Source organism: Hypoxylon trugodes (genome assembly GCF_022578975.1).
Source record: "Hypoxylon trugodes strain CBS 135444 unplaced genomic scaffold F4822scaffold_7, whole genome shotgun sequence".
Classification (NCBI taxonomy): Eukaryota; Fungi; Ascomycota; class Sordariomycetes; order Xylariales; family Hypoxylaceae; genus Hypoxylon; species Hypoxylon trugodes.
Window position 1 is genome coordinate 2,447,170 of NW_026250022.1, and position 21,925 is coordinate 2,469,094.

Here is a 21,925-nt window from a genome sequence, read left to right on the forward strand (position 1 = left end):
TCTCCTAGTGAAATTAAAAGTAAAGAAACTAGGATTGTTGGTAGGTGGGGAGATTGTGAAAAAGAAGGGCAGGAAGCGAGTAGTAACAAGAAAGAATGTGTAGGCTTTTTGCTTGGGGGCCCCACTACTTACAGTGCTTTTGCAAGTAATCGTGAACCTTGCTGTCGCTTAGATAGTGGAGGTCAGTACCTAAAGCACCTGCCTAAAATACAGTGCAGAGATCCGCTCTACGCGCAACGTCTGAATGTACACGGTAGGTGCAAAGGAAGCAAACAGTGAACTTGGACATTCGAAACTGTTTGTGGGTTAACTCGGTAAATTGGGAGTAAAGGGGCTCGTATCTTTCTCATCGTGTCATTACATGCAATACTGACTGTTTTTTATTACATTCGAATAAATACGGGAAGGAAGCACCGTGTCTAGCTCGGGTGACTGTGAACTTTCATTATTTCCTCTTTAACCAACTGCTTATAGGCCGTTGTATTTCGAACACAATATCTCTCAGTACTAGCCTCACAGTTACGACGGTTAGTATATGTAACTATGTACTGTCTAAGAGGCAGAAATAACTACTCGAACATTACCTTTTAGCATCAACTATACTGGACTACGATAGTTAAAGCTTGTGACGCTTGAGCTATCACAGAGACGACGACCACATTGTGACGGACCTGGTCCGCAGAGGTCTTGGTTTTAAAGATAACAATAAGGAGGCAACAATCAAAGGTCGTTAGGGAGGGTAATCTCCCCCTATAGGATTTTTATTCGTACTATAGACTTAAATTAACTACAGCTAAAAGAAAGGAACGAAATACAGGAGGTCTTGTATCAAAAATAAATGTATAGGGATCCCTCCGGCGACGTCGCTATAGAGCGGCGAATCGCCGCCCTACCGCGCGTCGCGATTAAACCGCGACAATCTCATCGTCGCCGCTCATCACATGATATGATTCCATTCCTAAACCCGGGGATTGTCCGTGATTGGTCAGGATGGAACCCACTTCCGATGGTGGTTCGCAACAGACATCATCACTATATCATTGTAACCAGGTAGATCATCCAGAACCCCTGGCATGATGATATATACTAGCAGTCGCTTATATCTTGATCCGGTACGAAACGATGAGGCACGTCGTCAACTTTTATCTAATTTTCCCTAACTCATTTCGACATTAATTACGTGAGATATTGATACTTTAGGCTATCACAGCCCAGGGGCAGTCCTGTTTCTCCCATATCGATTTCAATCTATGTATCTTCCAAGTCTTCCTATCTGTTTGTTTATTCGTTTATGTCTTCACATCAGGCTCATCGCGGCCCACGTACTCCTTAAACTTCAATAGATCCGTTGCGAATTTAATCTCATCCTTGAGGAAGTCCTGTGCGTCCTGGCTGTAAGTCGAAGGGTCCTTACTGTACTTCTCAATGTACAGACGGATTGTTGCGCCAGATGAGCCAGTACCAGACAGTCGGACCACGATACGGCTGCCACTATCGAAACGGGCGTAGAGACCCTGGTTAGAAGCCACTGAACCATCCAAGTCAGTGTAAGAGAAGTTGCCAGCATCGGTAACGGTGCGCTCTGTGGGTAATTGATTAGCTAATAACCCCCATGGAAAGACCATCGGTAGGTTTACTTACCTCCAATCTTGCTGCCCTTGAATTTGGGGTCGGCAACTAGGTCCTTAAGGGTTCCGACGACCTTGTTAGCACCATCGGAATCCACATTTTCGTAGTCATAGCGTGTGAAGAACACCCGACCGTAGGTCTTCCAGAAGTCCTCCTGGATCTGCTTGATGCTCGGCTTGGTTCCGGGGTTCGCTTCTCCTATGCCGGCGATAATGTTGAGCCACGCTACAACGGCCCAAAGACCATCCTTCTCACGAACGTGGTTGCTGCCAGTGCCGAAACTCTCTTCACCGCAGATACTCAATTTGTTCGCATCGAATAGCGCACAGAAGAATTTCCAACCTGTGGGGACCTCGTACGAGTTCAATCCTTGGGCCTTCGCGACGAGGTCAACGGCACCAGATGTTGGCATACTACGGGCTAAGCCGTAGACACCTTGCTTCTTAAAATAAGGAATGAGTTGCGCATGGTGGGCAATAATTGCCAGACTGTCTCCAGGTGATACGAAAGCCCCAGCGCCGTAAATCATGTTCCTGTCGCCGTCTCCATCGGATGCTGCGCCGAAAGGAATTGAGTTCTTGTCAACCGCCTCCACTAGAGAATGGGCATAGGTAAGATTGGGGTCTGGGTGACCACCGCCGAAGTCAGGACTGGGGATGCAGTTCTGGGTGGAACCGGTAAGCCCTAGTTCTTGCTCGAAGATTGCCTTTCCATACGGTCCAGTAACACCATGTAGACCATCAAACAGCACCTTGAAGTCGGAGTTATCGCTGAAGAATTTCTTAATGAGCGGGAAATCAAAAATTTCCTTGAGCATTTGGACGTAGTCAGCCGTGCTGTCCACAATTTCAACCTCTAGGCTGCTATAGGTCTTAGTTCCAATGGTAGTAATATCTACGTCAGGAATATCGGCGATCTTATAGGAAGTGAGTGTTTTTGAAGCTTCAAAGATCTTATTTGTCACTCCTTCAGGCGCGGGTCCACCGTTGGCTAAGTTATACTTGATACCGAAATCTTGGTCGGGTCCTAATAGTTGCTGGGATTAGATATCTAGTCACAAATAGCGGTAGGCTTCATACTCACCACCCGGATTGTGGCTGGCGGTCAGAAGAATACCACCAGTCGCCTTTCGCTTTCGAATAACATGACTGGCAGCCGGTGTAGATAGGATTCCATTTTGACCGATTAACAGCTTCTTGACTCCGTATGCGGCACCGATCTTGGCAATCAGCTGAATAACCTCGGGGTTCCAAAATCGGCCGTCGCCACCAATAACCAGGAAAGCACCTATTATATATATCACGTCAGGAATTGCCCTTATTGAAACTTTTACCCTACACTCTACTCGTCGTACTCACCGTCGGCGCCTTCCGGAATGGAGAGGAGGATGCTGGTAATGAAGGATTCGCTGTAGTTGGGTTGTTGGAAAACCTTGACCTTCTTTCGAAGACCCGACCTGGAATAAACTATTGTTAGCACTCGGCCCAACGGCAAATTGTGGTGTGAGGACTGGTGAAAAAAGCAATAATAGCTCTAGGGATACCAATGGCGGGGTAGCTTTTTACATACGTTCCGGGCTTCTGGTCGGTGAAAGACTTGAACTCGACAGTTTTAATACTCATGATGAACTTTCTCTTCGTAATCAGGCTACAATTCGTGCACGGGTGAACGAAGAAACGTGTATTCAAACTATGAGCTTCAGGAGGGCTTATTAAGTACGGATTTAGAGTAGTTGTTTGGCGATAGGGGGAAGAGGGGAATCAATAAAAAACATATGACGACGTTGGCGGGGCTAGCGGTTTACTATACCTGAAATAAGTACCCAGGTACAACTAGAAGGCAAGCTCCGGGCCTTGGAAGCTCCTTATTTCTATAGCAAATGGGGCAATCTAATAGCGCAAGGTGATCTCATTTCCATGTGGAGTACGGGGAAACACTAACGAATACCGTATATCACACTGTACATTACACTACGGATTCTACGGGAATACGCAGTCAACCACAGTATGTTTTACGTTTACACTACATGGCAACACACTTATTGGCAAGCTCTCGCCATTGTAAATCTTCAATCAATCAACTACTTTTGTCACCCTACATCAACAATGTTCTAGGCATGTTTAGACGATATCATTATTAGCCAAACATTCCGCCACGCCGAATTCCTATCCAATACGCTCTCTTGACATATCAATTATCGAATCTATATTCTATCAGTTGCATCGATATTGTCCGATATCGCGCCAGCCACCTTCATAAACGGCGTGACGGGGAAATAGAGGCATTTTATTCTACCACTATTAATCTACCAGCAAATATCAACTTGCTGGATATTGACTTATGTTCATTCTCTTAATACCCAGAAGAATCACCCCTATGCGAAATTCAATCGCTATTTTTCGTAGTACTAAAGATCACCTCCTTAAAATACCGAGCTTCTTCAATACTTTCCAGAATATCCTCCTTAGCCTGGTGCAACCCCTGCTTCATCGGCGCCTTATCAATAACCTCCCTAGGACACCATCGTCGCGCAGCTTCCTTCAACGCACTAACATCCAAAAGTCGATGATGTAGATAACTAACCACTTTTTTGTAAGGCTCTTTTCGGAGGAATGCGCGGTCTGCATGCACGCTGTTGCCAGCCAGTAGTGCACCCCGCTCGGGCACGTATTTCTTGATGTAGGCAAGAAGTTCGTCTGCCGCTTGCTCGGGGGTAACTTTAGACGCCACCGCCGCCGCTGTCAGACCACTTTTCCCGTGCGTCTTCGTGCACCAGTCGTCCATCTGGCCCATTCTCTCTTGCGACTGATGGACTACGATGCCCCAGCCATTTTCGTCTATGATTTCGAGTGTGCCCGTTGTGATGATGCAGAAGATTTCGATGATTTCTTCTCGGTCTGGGTCTAGACCCGTCATCTAGTTTTACGGGTCAGTTTTGTCATTGCGCGAATAGACATCAAATAGTTGGGAATTGTTACCTCGCAATCAATCCATACTAATGCACCGTTGCTTGCCATGATCGTCTCGGAAGCTTTAGAAACTTTGGAAATTGTTGGCTGGTTGATGAGAAATGGTAACTTGATTGTGCTGGATTGATTTTAATTATGTAATATTTCCAGTTATAAATTCTGCCTTAGTGGGAGACAAACACGCTTATATAATCGACGAAAACCAATGAGCCAGGAGTCGTTGGGATTGACATTGTGTAAACTCACTGAATGAAGTCCACGATCTTATCAGCTCTATAGAGATAATAACTTTTCCGCCTAGGTATATGCGTATGTACCTAGGTAGGTATGCAGTTTCTTCTGCTGGGTATCTAGCGAAGCTAGTGACTCATAGGCAAGGATGGAACCGATATTAAAAGAAGACTGGTCCGTCTTAAAAGGATACTAAATCTTGGTATACGGAATTCGATTCAATTCAACTATACCCATTACAATACTCATAAACATGTCTGCTTCCGCCGATCCATCTTTTTCATCAATACGCTACCTGCCTACGAACGAGGCTTACGACCGGTGGGCGGTAGTCTACGATACAGATGGCAACTTCCTTCAAGCTCTGGATACCATCGAGCTGAAGACTCTATTCCCGGAATTTCTACAATCGATTAAATCTCCCAAGTCATGGCGTATCATGGATTTGGGCTGCGGTACGGGCCGCAATACTATGCTACTTCTTACGATTCCGGACATTGAGGAAGTCGTCGCGCTAGACTCGAGTAAAGGCATGCTTGAGGTAGCAAGATCGCGATTGCAGCAAGCAGACGATGATGCTGGTTCCCCGAGCACGGAACAGGCGCGAGCGACACCAAAGTTGCATCTCGAGGTCTTTGATATGCTGGCCTCACCATCTCCTCCGGCTTCAGCGCAAAACGCGGATGCCGTGATCTCGACTTTGGTCATCGAACACGTGCCGCTATCAACGTTTTTCTCGCAGGTCTCGCAGATCCTGAAACCGGGTGGTGTGCTTCTATTGACGAACATGCATGCGCACATGGGCGGTATTAGTCAAGCTGGTTTCGTTGACGCGGAAACAGGCGAGAAGATACGTCCTACAAGTTATGCACATAGTGTTGCGGATGTCGTAGCAGAGGCAGCGAAGTACGGCTTGATTGTCGAACAAACGGGAGCTGGAGCTGGTATCTACGAGAGAGCGGTGGACGAAGACATGGTTGAGAAGCTTGGTCCTAGGAGTCGGAAGTGGGTTGGTGTTACCTGTTGGTTTGGAGGCTTGTTTAGGAAGAGAGCGAACGAGTGAGATACTATGGATTGATCCGCGAGACACATAGCACGTATGTCGTATTTCGTATAGCATCGAGTGGATACATGAGGAGATGACTGCTTCGGTTGGTCGAACTAATCTACATTAGCTTCATCATGGTTATTCCTCAACTATTTTGCTGCAAGTGCTAAATTATGATGTGATTAATATGGCCCAAACTGATTGGAGTTATTTATTGTTCGGCGATGACTCAGGCGGGCAAGGTGGGGGTTTATCGTCGACGAGGACATCGCAGCTGTAATCTTTAAATAGTCATTTTTCATCACGGAAACCAATTTTGACAAGACCGCGAACCATCCGGAAAAAATTGGCGAAGGTTAATATGTCGCAACATCTTTACGATCAGGATGAGTTCTTTCAGTACTATATCAAGCTTGAACGCCAAATTAAGGGACTTGCTGGTGCGCCGGAATGGCCCCAGTTAAAGGCAATGCTTCCGGATCTCAATGGCCTCAGTGTGTTGGACCTAGGCTGCGGATTTGGCTGGTTCTCTCGGTTCGCGAGAGAGAATGGTGCAGCATCTGTCAGAGCGATTGACCTTTCTGAGAAGATGCTGGATAAAGCACGAAGCATGACCAACGATGACAAGATTGAATACGAAAGAGTTGACCTCGAAGAGCTGAAATTGACAGAAAATCAGTACGATGTCGTTTTCAGCTCTCTTACCTTTCACTATCTCGCCAACTTTCCGGCCTTGACCAATGAAATCAATAAGGGTCTCAAGTCTTCGGGGCGTTTAGTGTTCTCGATTGAGCACCCGATATTTACTGCGCCATCGAAACCGGGCTTTGTTGTGGATGAGGAGACAGGTCGCAAATTCTGGCCGTTGGATGATTATCAAACGGAAGGATTGAGAATCACCAATTGGCTTGCACCGGGAGTCAAGAAGCAGCATCGAACAGTAGGGAGTTATATCAATATACTACTCAACAGCGGATTTCGTCTGACGGACTTCGTGGAATGGCGACCAAGTAAAGATGAATTGATACGATATCCTTCGAGAGAAAGTGAAGTTGTAAGACCGACGTTTTTGTTGATGGCTGCGACGAAGGATTAAGTTTTGGTTATGCATGTAAAGGGTACCTTGATATAGCGATATACTTCTTAAGGGACGGAATCCTTGTAGAAAAAGATTACATAATGATATGGTTAAATATCGGCGATACTTCCAACTATATAATGATTACATAATGCTGTAGAGAAGTGCGCCAGGGATCTTTGGAAGCTACCTTCTTGCGGCTGTCGTCATCCCTTTTTAATGCGACACGTTATTTCTGACTTGTCCAATTTGCTCAGCTCTGATTATCGAGGCTACCAGTTCGCGCGAAACTGTCCTGTCAAAGAATAGCTCGTAAATTCGAATCCGATCCGACCTTACGGCCCGCGAAACGTCCAAGCTCCTAATCTTCTTACTCATCTCGCGTTACTGAGAGTTTCCCGTTCCGGATGAGATCCAAAGCTCTAAGCTTCAGGCCGATTCCTACTTTTCCCACGTCGAATACCGAAATTACCTAAATCCTAGCACAAGGCTAGAGAGAAGGAATGATTGAGAGGCTCTGGCAGAGAAATTTGCTTGGATGCAACCCTTGAACCCTTTCCTAGCCGCCTTCTTCAAGCCCGGCAGCGCCATAGTCACCCAGTGCGCCCCCGTTCACCACCACATCCTCCTCGTCCCGACAACCGAGTTCTTCCTTACCTCCCGCGAAACGGAAAGCGGCCTATCTGTATCGGATATCGTCGCGTCCGAAGACTTTCTAGGAAGCCATGTACTTCGAATTCCTAGCCCGGCTACCGCTGCGGGAGGGAAGGACTCGGTCGGAAACCTACGCGAGCAGAGGGGCAAGCCAAGACAATACTCGACTTTGAATGGGCGCAGCGTGGTGATAAAAGATGCTTTTGTTTATAGTAATAAGGGTAGGTGAATGCTCTTGATGACGAGAAAACCAGTCGATGAACCTTTAGAGCGCTGTCTAACAATTTACGTAACAGGGTTCAAGACGCTTGCCCAAGCGCAGTTGCTAAACGATTCGATTTGGTTTGCCGATAGCATCGAGCCGCGACAATGGCTGATATACTATATATCGCGACCCTTGGTTGGTATTTGGGGCGACCTGGAGATTCCGCGTGCTATTTTCACCGAGGGTATGGCGAAAAAACAGCTTGCGGAAGCTAAGCGAGCTGCTGCTGTCGAGAACGGCGAACCGAGTTTACCACGGAAGAAGGAAGTTAAAAGTTTCCACGATCTTTTAAATCATTTCCCTATGATTGCAAGGCAAATGCAGCCCGGCTTAGAAAAGTTGTTCCAAGAGTTCACGACCATCTTCGAAAGACCTCTACCTCCTCCGCCTTCTGCGACGCACATTCCCGATCCTCCTCCAGATGGCCCCATCGCGACTGCTATGAAAAAGGTCCGTTCTAACAGCTTGTCCGCTCGAAGAGTTAGTATAGAGCGAGAGGGAAGCATTCGAGGAAATGAAAATTCATACGCCGAAGATGACGAAGATGTTATGAGAGCTTCGTTAGAGACGGCGGTCACAAATGCTATCGACCTGTTTCAAAATGTTGACAAGCAACAACTTTCTATGCTTGGCGCGACAACCGAGCTTACTGGGCCCGTGGTCGAGCGACTTATTGAACGATACGTGACTGAGAATGTTCATAATCTAATTTGGCCTCGGTTGGCTGCGATGCGGCGGCCAGATGACCTCGAGCTCGAGGCGAAGATACGGCAGATGGAATTTATCGACATTTCACAGCTAGGTATTTTCATCGAAGGCGGCCCTAAAGGGAAGCATGAACTTACATTAAGACTTGGACATGCAGTTGAGGAGTTTCGCAAAATGTCATCAGCTATGTGCCCGCAAGAAATGATGGAAATACTACTTTCGACAATGAAAGCGACTACACAATTAACGGAGCAACCCAAGTCCAGCGCCGAATCCTCAACCTCGGAAAAGCCCGCCCTCACCGTCAACGCCGATACACTGGTATCATTGCTCCTCTTTGTTGTAATCCGAGCTGGTGTGAAGCACCTCCAAGCTCGATTACTCTACATTAAACACTTCGTCTTTATAGATGATGTAGATAGCGGTGAATTAGGTTATGCTCTCAGTACCTTTGAAGCAGTACTTTCCTACTTGTCCTCGGATTCGAGTAGTTTAAGAAGGGCAAGTCGTCGGAACAAAGCTCTATGGGATGCAGCCGCGAAGGGCGATATGGATGAACTAAAGAGAATGATGGATCTAGATGCGGACGCTGTCGACGACGAAGAAGAACCACCCGCTTCCCCAGTTTCAAGTCGTGCACCGTCGGTTAGCTGGAGTATGTTCAACGGTTCTTCGAGAAGACCTTCGACTGTTTTCACACCCTCAGAACCCTACTCACAAGGTTCGGGGTTGAGCCACGTCTTCCCATTCCAAAATCAGGCATTGAATGACTCCCCAATACCTTCGTTCAAGAAGGTCAAAAGAGTCGCTATGGATACTAGGAGTATGTCAAGTGGATCCGAGTATTCATATCATTCTAGAGCGGAGAGTGTCGCCACGCTTGGAAGTGGTCTTGAAGGGGATACCTCGATTGAACGATTATGCCAAACTGAGGATTCCTTCGGAGAATCCATCCCGATGATGGCAGTACAACATGGACGAGCTCAAGTGCTGAAGTATCTACTTTCACTAGATGATTATTTCCCGCCGAATGTTATTTTGGACGATTGCAATAATGAGGGTACCAGCTTGTTAAGCGCTGCTGTTCAGCTGGGTCACACTGAGCTAATTGATGTCATTTTGGATTTCGTCATGGCCTCGGCGCCTGAACCGAGGATTCGGAATTATTTATCCCTGCAGGACAATCGGGGCCGAAGTGTCGCACATTATCTCTTCCACGCGCCGACTTTAATCGCGCGCATTGGCAAACTGCTTCCCTGGCGGCAAAAGGATAAAAATGGTCAAACACCATTATTCGCACTATGTCGATCATACGACCACCAAAACTACCACGACATGGTCGAGGCCGGTCTCAAAGCAGCGACAGGTGCACAGGGAGATGGCCAGCCACTTCACCTAGACGATCATGTGGACTCGAAGGGAAATACCCTTTTGCATATCGTCAATGATTATCAATTAGCGGCAAAAATTCTTGTGCAATGCGACATTGACGTCAATGCAACGAACGACAAGAAGTTTACCGCGCTCATGGTAGCAAGCAAATATGGCCGCTTCGAAATGGTCAGAGCCATGTATTCGGATCCCAGGGTAGATGTGGCGGCAAAAGAGTTGCGTGGGCTTACAGCAGTAGAACTAGCAAAGGACGATGATGTTCGCAACAAAATCGATGATTTGACACTTTTTACCATGTCACCCGCCGACGATGGTCGCATCACCGGCGTTGTCAGGTCATTTTTCGTTGAAGATGCTACCATTCGGCTTGTTCTCAAATCAGGCGCGCCCGCGGACAGTAATAGCTATACGGTCACGACATGTCGTCGGTCTTTTGCGGACTTTGAACGCTTAGCTGGATTATTGTCCATCGAAAACCCAGCATCGTGGTTACCAAAAGTAACTAGTCAACGCTCGCCATTTCAAATTCCTTCGAAGCCTTCAAGGGCTGTCCTAAAGGATATCCAAATACGAACAGATTCATTCCTCAAAATACTCTTAGCTCACCCTACCTTTGCGACACACGAAATGCTATGGGAGTTCTTCCTGGTACCGGACTTACAAGCCGATATGATGGAACAGCGTAGCCGTCTTAAAGCCGACACAAGAGCCGAGAAAGTGAGAGACGAGCTTGAACCTTTAGAAGACATTCGTGAAGTGGAGCAGTTTGTGGATCACGCTCGAGACATGGTTCGCAGCGTCAATTATTCAACTAAAAGCGTTGCGCGACGGGCAAATGCGATCGGCGTCGTCGCAAACGGTACGAACCCCATCTAGAAATTAGTGTATTGTTTAGTACTAACATTTTCGCAGACCTTTATGATGCAGCGAATATACTATCGCGAGGCGTTGCCAACCTCGCGTTTCTACCACAAACTCACATATCAGCATTCGAAGCTTATGTCCAAACACTTGAGCCGCTGCAATCTAACCCATCATACATCTTCCACAATTCCTTTTTAGCTCTTCAATCTACAATACAGGCCATGCTATCTTCCTTATCACGGCCCCCACAACTCGTTACCCAAATTGTATCCTCCCGCAAAGCAATAGAACGCAACTACAATTCTGTCTCACGCTCAACGCGATGGCCACTCGGGCTACTCGATGAAACACGTCAGCGGCTCAATGAAGAGAGGGAAGACAAGGCAAGGCGCGCCCAGACCGAGGTGGATACCTTGAGTAAGGAACTCCGGTATACACAACAAACAGTGGCAAGTGAACTCGCAGGGTGGGAAGAGATGCACGAGCGCATGGGGCGCAGGGCTATCAGGGAGCTCGCCAGGGGTATGCTTGTCCTCGAACGTGAGAGGCTATATGGACTGCGTAGGGCACAGCGAAAGCTACAGGACTTGAATGTGAATTTTGGTAATGGACCCCAAGAACTAGGTAATCGAATTAATGAGGCGACAGCAACGGAAAACGGCATTGGCGCAGGACCTGCAGGCGGTGAATCTAGTACAACAGGCGAGGCGTTTGTGGATAGAATAGATTAGATACCTACTCAATAACCGATCAAGGTGATGAATTGGAACATATCGATGAGCGACCATGGAGTAGCAAACCAAGGTCCAATTGCAACCATCAGAGTCACAGCCACAATCAACGTAATGCGTGCCCCTCGGGGTCTAGGATTTCCGCCCTCAATCCCAGATTTCATCCTCGAACATCAGATCCCAAAATGCAACCCGAAAATTGAGAGAAGTGACAAAGTAAAAAGTCGGGAGGCAACCTATTGACATATATACCCAACTTACCACAACTTACGACGACTCAGCTGCCCAAAGGTGGCCGTGCTATCTTGAAACAGGTCTAGTTATCGAAGAGCGCTTCGCTTGGGCGGCCACCTTGAAAGGCCGACCCGACCACCGCGCATCCATATGACATGCGTGCGCGAGGCAAAGATCATGCTAGGTAGGACAAAGAAAAAGACAGACCGGCTGCAGAATGACGACCGTGTAAACGAAACAAAGCTTGGCCTTTTTACACGCAACGTAATTATCGAGATCGAGGTGAATGTACATACGTTTACAATGATTGACCCAGAGCCTTGGTCTTTCACCTCGACTTCCATGGTAATAATTCTCGGTATGTTGGGCCGGGCGGCCAATCAATCGAACCAAATGACATGTTCATAGTCTTGAATTGTTTCTCCCTCTAACACGAACCAAATTTTGAAAGATTAAGCCCCCAAGATCTAAGACAAACAGAGGGACAAATAGAGATAGACATTGTGTGCGAAATCACCCACACGTGGGAGTCGCGAGGACAAGATGTTCCCAACCACCCGATATTCCGCCAACCTCATCAATCGGAGACGAATTCCCCAATCATTCTCACACCGATGCCGAGTTTTTATCGATCATCACCAAAAGCCGAGTAGATAGACAAACATATGATGCATCTCATCTGCATGCGAGGGGAAGAACTAGGAAGAATGACTCACTCGAACGTTGATGATGTTGTCGTTGTGGCACTCTGCAGATGGGACTAGACGGGAAACGGCAAGCTAGAAGGCAGCGGAGACGCCATCTGGGCGAACGAGAACGATCCCGGCAGTGTAGATCTGAAACGCAAGCTCGAAAGGGAAAGACTTGAAACGAAACATACTTTTCCTCTTCTTCCCGTACTATAGACCAAGTTGACCTTCTCGGCCGCCGACGACCAATCGATGGCCATTGACGCGGTCGAAATAGTTACTTCTTGTGGGGTGAGTGCCAGCAGGAAGCCGATTGGTTACTTGGTTATGCAAGGTAGCGTGGGGCTGAGCCGTGTGTCGACCCGCCAATCAGGAAGGTTTACAGGGGCGACCCGCTTCGCGCCATTCTTATGGAGCCGCGAGTCGCCGGGGGCGCGGGGCGCGTCGGGCGTGGTAGGTGCGATTTTTTAACGTGTACGTAAAGTTTGTCTGTGTTCCACTTCGTAATGTAAATAAGCGCGCTTAATCCGGGCGGTTACGGTAGTCCGCGGATGCGCTCGGACTTATTATACAGAGGATCCATTTTGAATTTTGTTACCCATGGAAAACGGAAAGATCTCGTGCGGAAGGATCAATAGAGATGTAATTTATCATTTCGTATAGTAAAGAAATGCCCACATTTCAATCCTGGTGATCTCTAAATTCGCTGAAGAATCGCGACTGCTACTTAGAGAATGCTGCAGATTGAACGCCGCATTATGCATACTGAGCTATACTAAGCTTAGCCATGGCATCCGGATAACTACTTTTCGTAAAAGCAAGTCTATGCGAAAAAGCTGTGGAACATAACATGAAGCTAGAGTTTCGATCATTGCCGCCGAATATTATGGTCATTAAAGCATGGCCCCGTCTTCGGCGTCTAGATCAAACCCGTCATATTTCTATGTCCGGTTTTGAGTTAATATTCTACGGAGCTCGGAGAATTGTATAGATGCATTTGGCTACCCAAGCCACATTCACCGCCGCCAATTTCAGCTCACCTTGAACAGCTTGAATGAATTAAGTAGCGAAGTAAAACCCCACTGTAATTCTTTGCTTTTTGCCTGGCCCAGATAGCATTGAACCATGGATTTTGATCTTCCCCAGGTTCCATCCATAAGCGCCCACACCCAGCGACTAATAAGAAATCTCGCGGCTAAACATAGCGGGTGTCTCTGTACCCATTCCCCCCAGTCTCCGCTATCGCACCACCTGACAGCTGCCCACAAGCCCGCCCCAAGTGGCTTGCGGAGATCGCAGGGCCTTCTGCCACTCACTATTCTCATCGCTAATCGGGCTGCCGGGCTATCATTATTTCCCCCTGCTATTTTTGTCCCTTGGCGAGCGGCTATTGAAATGAAGGAAAGCAATTTTTGTTGCAATTTCCTTATGTAGCTCGTCAATTGAATCAAGCGCAAGCGCAGATTGCATTACAGCTATAGCTGATCCCCGAAGTCGATCAGAAATTAGGGTACGCCTGGTCAGATCTAATACTACTCTAAGTCTGGGACTGCCGCCGGCGGCGTCGATGAGGGCGAAGGAGCCCCGGATTCTCTACGTTCCTTGGGGCGGAGTCCGCGGTTGCAAGAATTGCCTTTGCGTGCTGCCTCTTTCGCTTGGAGTCCCCTGCGACGCATTTCGGTGGTAGCGACGTCGGTGCAGCAAGCATCAGGACGTTCTAGGAACGAAAAGAAGAAGAGATAGGTGAATTCAATTAAGTCTCAGGGCAGAGAACAAGTGGATGTGTGCGACGATATTGTTCGCTATAGCAACGGTAGGAGACGCGCGTGCCCACCGCGTCCATTCACGATTCACGATATTCAGGTATCTTGTCCATCGCGTCGAATGATAGAAGCTGGCGTGTTGTTCGCGAGCTGCAGGATACATGCAAAGTCTGTTCCCGGGGATGCATCTTGATCCACACAATCGACAAGCGATAAGCCGAACTAATGCACAATCCGTGCCCGTGGACATGTGTCTATTTCTGATATGAGTCACAATGGCGGGTTTAGGGACCTGTCCCCTGTTGAACATGCCTGTATCGAGCAAGAGAGAACAATCGAACATGCATAGTAAAAAAGTAAAAGTTCCACATTCAGTATTCTGTCTATACATATGTACCTAAGGCAAGTACGGCAAGTACATTACACGACGTATTTTCGTGTACGTACCCAACTCGTACGGGGAACATTTTAGAATGTGGAACGTTGTATTGACCATAGAGATGCAAAAAACGAAAGTGCTATCCGGTCTAGAGAAGTACCCCCAGCATCCTAAACTCTGATAGGTCAAGCCTTTTAACAGGGGTTGCTTTAAGATGGGCCAACTTTATAGGCCAACTTTAGGCCCCACCAATACTCTATTTCGGTACGTACCGCTTACGCTTAACCTTCAACTCAACTTTTCCCTAAACCAAAACCCACTTACACATCTACATCCACTTACACAAACCTCTCTACCCGACCTTACTATGGGCCGGACCAGATCGACTCGGCTTTCCACATGTACATGAAATGGTACCCTCACTCAAATCCCAATTCTACTGTATTTCTCCATGTTTCAGGTGGCTCCAGTCTTGCATTTGGGATATACATCATCGTTTAATCTAAGGCGAGCTCCGCTTAGCTGATTGGCATCCCGGTTCCTCATCGACCGGCTGTCAACTCGTAGAGGATAAGAGGGCCGGTCCTCCTCCTCATCCAGTTCCTTTTCCGATCTGATTCTTCAGTATCAACTCTCTGATCGAATAAGGATCAGCTTTCCTTGTTTTCATTTTCTATTTATTAGATCTCTTTTCGAGGCAGGCCGCAACACAAGTGACCTCAGTTTTCCTCCTCGCTTCACAGCAACTTCATCATCGTACCAGTTCTTTGCCATCTAGCAACATCTATCATCCAAGGAGCCGGTTCTCCTAGTTGCCCTCACTTTATAATCTATAATTGTCTAGTTCTTGTCTAAGTAGACAAGAACACCCTACATAAACCTCGACATGGCTACGTGAGTTCCAGGACCTCCTAACTCACAAGTAACGGTTTATAACTAATAAGCGATACTATAGTCTGGCAGGAGACATGTCCTTTGACTTCATATTTCCATCATGCGAGCCAACCACGCCGCCAAGCTTCAATTTTGACCCGTCTCTGCTCGAGATTGCTTATAACCCCGGACATGCTCGCTCAAACTCATACTCCTCTTTTTGCTCCACAACCGAGACGTCGCCCTCCGACTCGGTCAGCACGCGTGTCACAACACCGTCGCGCTCGCCGCCTCCAATCCGTCAACATGGTCCTATCTTACTACCTAAGATCCGCTCTCAGGACCAGGCCATTGACTCTCCTCCCAAGCGTGTAAAGACTTCCTCTACTCCGGCACCAAAGCCTAGCCGTCGGGGTAGCTTTCGCCCTACACATGCCCGTAGCTATACTAGCCCGGAGACTTTGAACCAGTTCTCTCAGACATTCTTTACTCCTTCAGAGGATCAAAGTAACCTCTCACAATCATTACTATGCTCTCCTGTCACGTTCCCTCAAGATAACTTTAACAATGCTCGTCGTAGCTCTACTGTCAGCCTTGACGGCGCAATTGAGAGATTTGGCTTCCCGACTTATCGTCAAATGCCAGCATACGTTCCAGCTCCAGCTCAACCCCAAAATGAGCAATTCTACTTTGGCTACGCTCCTCGCGCTCCCTCTCCATTGAGCCTTTCATCTACATCCACGCCTGATCCTACTCCATCAACCACTCTCATGAACTACCTCACTACATCCAATCCTGCCCCCTCATTGGTGCGCAGCATCTCATTCCCATTGCGCGATCCCAATACCAAGCACTTTTGGTGGGATGTTCGCCAAGTCCGACCTTGGGCCGACTTCAACTTGAACACCATCCTATCTCTTCCAGGTGCTTCGGGGCTTCTCCACTGCCCGGTCCCACAACCACTTCTCCAACAACCACCCACCGGTGCGCGCCACCCAGAGACAGAAGCAGCTCTCCACAACATCTACGCTTCTTACTACATTCCCAAGATCAACTCGGCTCTTGCGTTGTCATCTCAATGTCCTCTCCAACTTTCAGTACCCGCAACCAAGTCCACGTCATCGCCCAATGACCATCTCTTCGTGGCCAATGTCGCGGGTGAGACTTCTACTGCTGCAACCATCTTTGGTGGCAAGCCTACAGCTCATGTGGTCGGATTGGTGAAGTCTTTCGACCGCTTCAACACAGGCATGCGCTCTGAGGGAAACATCAAGCGCGTCGAGTACTTGAAAGGACTAGCGCATTTACACTACATGATGCGCGAGCACGGAACGCGCTACGGCTTCATTCTCACTGAAATCGAGCTTGTTGTGTGCCGTAACGGCGCTGAGGGTACCCCACACTTCGGATTCCTCGAGATCAGCAGCGTCCAATTAAAGGCCACCGCATCTGACAACGAAGGGGAAATTCCGCTCACTGCCTGCCTTGCTCTCTGGGGCTTGTGCGCCATGGCCAGTGATGATGGTGTCAATGGCCACGGCTTAATTGCTGAGAACGGCCAAATGCTTACCTGGAAGGCGGAGATTGGTGCCCCAGCTGAAGGCACGCGAAGAAAAGCGCTTAAGCGCGATGACTGGATGCCGCAACCGCAATTGGCAGAGAAACGTGAGGCGAAGCGCGCTAGAGGCTGGGTTTTCCCTGAGGACCCTGTAGGCAGAAAGGAATTGGGTAAGAGAGGTGTTCGATATGGTAACTGCCAATAAGTGCATGCATTAGTCCCCTAGTTTTTAGTCTTAGTAGTATTTTGGACCCAATAGACGGGAACAAATCCGGCCGGTTCCGGATCTTGTTAACCGTTGGGCTTGGGGGATGATTGATTGGGGTGATGAGAGATGAGGCATGAGTGATGAATTGCGGATAGCCTCATGATTGGGTTGGGTCGGTTTGGGGCGCTAATCCCAGCTAGGTGGCTGGTTGGTGAAAATTAGGTACTTTAATAGTGAAGCAAGCAAAACTGTTAAATCATATAATACCCCGAGTTAATCTGTCGTGATTCGTAGCTTTGGTATAAATGAGTTGAAGATTTAGTATAGACTTAAAGTGTCTTCCAATTGAAACAAGGGGTTCTATACTACGTCACATTTTCGGACGACTTAACACTCACATCACTTTCCTTATAACTACCTAGGTATGCAGCCCTTGAACCTACTGGATAATAAATGCCTATTTCAACGTTCGTACACCTCGAATATGCACTGCTACAATTCGCTTCACATATACGTGGTTCCGTTCCGAACGGTATGTAGATGCCGAGACATATGATGATTCACCTAGGTACATATTTTGATACGCTTTAACTTATCACTATAGGAATTAGATTATATTAATAGACTCCTCTAGAAAAGAAGTGGCCTAAACTTTAAAACCCGTCTGGTACAACTTCTTTTTCCACGTGTCTGATAATTTCGTCCTGGCGTGGCGGTGGCCACGGTGAGTTACGACGTATTACAGATGTAACATGGTCTACCTATAACCAGGTTATTTGGATCAAACTTTTCTCTGGGCTAGAAGTACTCTCTATCATTGGTAAAATCTTAAATTCAGGGAAAAGGGGGGTGGATGGCGGCTTCATATATGCGGCATACTTGGCCACGAACCTGGGGGCGTTCGCTTCGGTATAGTGACCACCGCGGCCCTCACGAACACTACACTTCTGTACATACCCAAGTATACGATTCGGTATCGCGACCCCGAAATGTTAATTAATATGCCTAGAGTTGGGGTAATGACGTCTGAGTGTTGCGTCCCCTTTACCCCCTTTTGCCCTATGGAAGGCGGCTTGGCGTTGCTTAACCGGGTTACCGTTCCCTATCCCGCTGTATTGGGCATCTATATTTAATTACTGTTATTAAAGAACGTTCTAAGAATAATATTGGTGCATGTATGGGCTAGATTGAAAATTTTCTCCTAGAAATTTCGGCGTTTAGAGGAATTCGCCGGACCTTGATACTAAATACCCATACATTTTGGAGGTGGCTTCAAGACGACTTATAAATTCCTAAGAGTTCTATTAAGCACCATTCGGAATTAATAGTATGAGTTGGAAAATTAATCTATGCAATCTGGGCTGTTTTAGAGTCTGCCCTTAAATCCCTACACCAAAATTTGCTACTGCTGTTGCTGGCGCACCGTAATGCCATCCGCCGTCACAGTAGTACTAGAGTAAATCTGTCCACTCGTACCCTGAATCTCAAAAACCCCAGCACCATCCGGACCAATAGTCGTTCCATTCGCCAACGTCGCGCTTGCCTTTGTGAACGATATGCTATCGAACTGCGGTACCTGAACCAACTCTCCCGCCTCCTGGTACGCCTGAACGAACCAGTCAGCCGCTAAAGACGTTAACGTAGCTGGATCGGCCTTAGCCGGGACCGGAATTATCTGAGTGGATTTCTTGTTCTGTGTAGTGTTCTCCACGATAACAGTGCCATTCGACTTATCATCAGCGGGCACGGAAACTGTAATGGTAACTGAGTCACCGGCGCTGATGGGTATGTCGCTTGTGATATCAATCTCCTTATCCGGATACCAAGCGGCGAAGGATGTTAGGCCGTTGGAGTATGTTATTCCGCCTTTGAGGACTATGTCTTGTTGTAATGTGTCCCCGATGGCTACCCATATTGAAAGTTTGTTGCTGCCGGTGAGAGTGGGGACGGTGAAGGTTCCGGCGGCGGATGTGAAGGAGCTGTCTTCTGGGGCTTTTAGGACGGCGCCGCCGCGGTTTTGGTCGAATGCTGCAGAGGTAGCGGGGGTGAAGAGGGTGGCCGCGAGGGCGCTGTATGTAGAGAACTTCATGGCCGACTTTCTGGAGTGTTATGAGGTACCGTAAGTGACGAAAGGACTCTGCTCCTACGCGGTCTAACGGATCGTTTACGATAGAGCAAACCTTCGCTCTTTATTATGTGATAGACCTCCAAGAATAACCCTGGTATTATGTAGACTGGCCACGTTGGATGACAAACTTCGTAGATTAGCATGGGGGTCATCGTTTCATCCACTGCAACGTCCATGAGGCAATACAGGCGTCGACGGAATCGCCGCAACTTCTAGTAGCTACTACTAGACTCAGTGTAGAGTTTGACGCCGGATTGCCGTTTAAGGAAATTAGAGGCTCGAAAGAGCCAATAAGGATGCTATGCCTAGATCGTATGATAGTTTCAATTGGCCGGGTATTATCGTGACTTTTGCCGTGAAAAGGGTTGGTAATATATCCGGCGCAAATTACGACCAAGAACCCCAAGAAATCCTAGTAGCCTCAGCGACGAACGATTTCTACGCCTTCACAGGCATTTCCTTGGTTTCTTGAGGCCGAGAAGCTTCAAGACGAGATTGGCAAACCCTTCTCGGCGTTTTACAGTAGATACGTTGTCTTCTCACATGTCTGGAACCTAGAAGAAAATTCCAATACCAGAGACAGCAATATAAATAATTTATACACGCTGCAGAATGGACTCCGAAGAGTTACGCAGCCCAAAGCCACTGTAAATCAGGTAATCGGGCCGTCGATACCGAATATCGCAGTCATGTATATACATCGTGCTAGGCTTGGGGTTGTTCTCCCTCTGTGGACAACCCCAACTACGCGACCCCTTGTCGACGAAGCCCAACTTGGGGATTAAGTCTCGGCAACCATTTACCCTTGTCGTTAAGTGTTCTTGAGTCTCTATAAAAGATACATTATCGAGTGCAGCTCCCACGTAGTAGTAAAAAGTCGTTCTTGCTACAACTCACGAACCTCGACTTAGTGCCCAAATCCAAGCGTCGCGATGAAGTGGTTCACTCTCACTACGCTGGCGCTAATTGCGCCCGGCCGTGCTCTCATTCGCTTCCCTTGTGCTCAGTTGGTAGTTGATCGCCTTGATCCGTTGGTGAACCCCGGCCTAATTCCCTCGCCGCATCTACATCAAATTGTAGGAGGTGTAAGTACGCATTGATATGATTTGCCTAACGGTTTTTTCCGATACTAACATTGTGATAGAACTCCTTTAACGCCACCATGGACCCGGCTAAGGATATGCCCGGAGAGTCTACCTGTACCACTTGCCAGTTCAGTGAGGACTTTTCCAATTACTGGACTGCTGTCTTGTACTTCAAGGCCAAGAATGGGACATATAAGCGTGTTCCCCAGCGCGCGAACTCGGGCTTTGATAGTGTTAATGCTGGTATGACGGTTTACTATATGCAGGATGGTCTGTACAACTTCCAACAGACCTCCAAGGTTACCGCTTTCAAGCCTGTTAGTAACCTCAGATCTTATTCGTTCTTCTTCCTTAAAACGTATTGCTGATATATAGAAAAGGGTTTCCGTATGTACATCGGTGACGTGAATGCCCGAAAGCAAGAGGATATTGAGCGCTTCCGCCAGCTCACCTACACCTGCTTGCAGGATATCAACACTCGTGATCCTCAAATTCTGGACTTCCCCAAGGAGCCCTGCCCAGCTGGTATTATGACGGCTTTGAGATTCCCAACATGTTGGGATGGTAAAAATCTTGATTCCGCTGATCATATGTCGCATATGGCGTATCCTGAGAGCGGCACCTTTGAGACTGGTGGTCCTTGCCCGGCATCGCACCCGGTATGTAGAATTCTTTTCCTACTTAGGCATATTGAACTGCTAACAAATGCGAAATAGGTGCGAATGGGGCAATTGTTCTATGAAGTGAATTGGGATACAACTCAATTCAACAACAAAGAAGACTGGCCTGAGGATGGACAGCCATTCGTGTGGTCGTTTGGCGATTCGTGAGTTTTTCGTCTTCTCTCATGGTTTGGAATCGGTCCCTGACATTTTATCTTCAATAGGACTGGCTATGGTAACCACGCCGATTACGTCTTCGGCTGGAAGGGTGATGCGCTACAGCGAGCCCTCGACTCACCATGCTACATCAACTGCCCCACTCTTAAGACCCAGGACACGCAAGCGATGAACTCTTGCAGTAAGGACAGAGTTGTCACTGAGGATAATATTGACGATTGTAATTCCCCTTTTAATTCCCGTGTAATGCGACTTTGCTAATTATTGTCGTTTTAGGGGTTGACACTCTGCCTGGAGGCATGGTTGCTGGTATGTAAAAATTTGGCGCTTTAGACTGGAGTGATAGCGGTAGAGATAGATCGACCTGTGTATCATAACATCCTTATAATATCTCTAAACTTCAAATGAATTTGCGTAGATACCTAAGACCGATGGACGCCGAAACTCATCAGAAAGTAAGCTAAGTGAAGCATTTCACGGACTTAGGGACTTAGGTACTTCTTTCCGAACGCCCGATATGAGAATGAATAAAATGACATGTGAAATTTAGATAAATTAGCCATGTACATTAGGATCAATTGAAAGCGAATACCTACCCAT

General features: G+C 47.5%; 8 protein-coding genes across 8 annotated transcripts; 5 read left to right on the top strand and 3 right to left on the bottom strand.

The window, feature by feature from the left end:
* Positions 1-727: 727 nt before the first annotated feature.
* Positions 728-3,521, bottom strand: F4822DRAFT_411306 (phosphoglucomutase 2). Its single transcript, XM_051458841.1, has 5 exons — positions 3,199-3,521; positions 2,988-3,085; positions 2,713-2,916; positions 1,642-2,655; positions 728-1,582 (listed from the first exon to the last, which is right to left on the bottom strand). Exons 1-5 carry the CDS (start codon positions 3,249-3,251, stop codon positions 1,290-1,292), a joined length of 1,662 nt encoding a protein of 553 aa, XP_051312585.1. The 5' UTR covers positions 3,252-3,521; the 3' UTR covers positions 728-1,289.
* Positions 3,522-4,014: 493 nt separating this feature from the next.
* Positions 4,015-4,646, bottom strand: F4822DRAFT_431680 (ribonuclease H-like protein; the record flags this gene model as incomplete). The annotated part of the gene is made up of 2 exons (XM_051461516.1): positions 4,015-4,545; positions 4,608-4,646. The coding sequence occupies 2 exons, from the start codon at positions 4,644-4,646 to the stop codon at positions 4,015-4,017; spliced, it is 570 nt and encodes a 189-aa protein (XP_051312586.1).
* A 168-nt stretch (positions 4,647-4,814) lies between these two features.
* Positions 4,815-6,065, top strand: F4822DRAFT_327071 (S-adenosyl-L-methionine-dependent methyltransferase). Its single transcript, XM_051455567.1, has one exon. It carries the CDS (start codon positions 5,083-5,085, stop codon positions 5,890-5,892), a length of 810 nt encoding a protein of 269 aa, XP_051312587.1. The 5' UTR covers positions 4,815-5,082; the 3' UTR covers positions 5,893-6,065.
* Positions 6,066-6,179: 114 nt separating this feature from the next.
* F4822DRAFT_411309 (methyltransferase type 11) lies at positions 6,180-7,146 on the top strand. Its single transcript, XM_051458842.1, has one exon. It carries the CDS (start codon positions 6,239-6,241, stop codon positions 6,971-6,973), a length of 735 nt encoding a protein of 244 aa, XP_051312588.1. The 5' UTR covers positions 6,180-6,238; the 3' UTR covers positions 6,974-7,146.
* A 4-nt stretch (positions 7,147-7,150) lies between these two features.
* F4822DRAFT_327078 (VPS9 domain-containing protein) lies at positions 7,151-11,798 on the top strand. Its single transcript, XM_051455568.1, has 3 exons — positions 7,151-7,830; positions 7,906-10,833; positions 10,887-11,798. The coding sequence occupies exons 1-3, from the start codon at positions 7,494-7,496 to the stop codon at positions 11,567-11,569; spliced, it is 3,948 nt and encodes a 1,315-aa protein (XP_051312589.1). The 5' UTR covers positions 7,151-7,493; the 3' UTR covers positions 11,570-11,798.
* A 3,707-nt stretch (positions 11,799-15,505) lies between these two features.
* F4822DRAFT_411315 (uncharacterized protein) lies at positions 15,506-17,534 on the top strand. The gene has a single exon (XM_051458843.1). It carries the CDS (start codon positions 15,603-15,605, stop codon positions 17,268-17,270), a length of 1,668 nt encoding a protein of 555 aa, XP_051312590.1. The 5' UTR covers positions 15,506-15,602; the 3' UTR covers positions 17,271-17,534.
* An 817-nt stretch (positions 17,535-18,351) lies between these two features.
* F4822DRAFT_411316 (concanavalin A-like lectin/glucanase) lies at positions 18,352-19,932 on the bottom strand. The gene has a single exon (XM_051458844.1). It carries the CDS (start codon positions 19,360-19,362, stop codon positions 18,676-18,678), a length of 687 nt encoding a protein of 228 aa, XP_051312591.1. The 5' UTR covers positions 19,363-19,932; the 3' UTR covers positions 18,352-18,675.
* F4822DRAFT_411317 (uncharacterized protein) lies at positions 19,924-21,921 on the top strand. Its single transcript, XM_051458845.1, has 6 exons — positions 19,924-20,486; positions 20,546-20,803; positions 20,867-21,145; positions 21,203-21,312; positions 21,373-21,545; positions 21,602-21,921. Exons 1-6 carry the CDS (start codon positions 20,334-20,336, stop codon positions 21,640-21,642), a joined length of 1,014 nt encoding a protein of 337 aa, XP_051312592.1. The 5' UTR covers positions 19,924-20,333; the 3' UTR covers positions 21,643-21,921.
* The last annotated feature ends 4 nt before the right edge of the window (positions 21,922-21,925 follow it).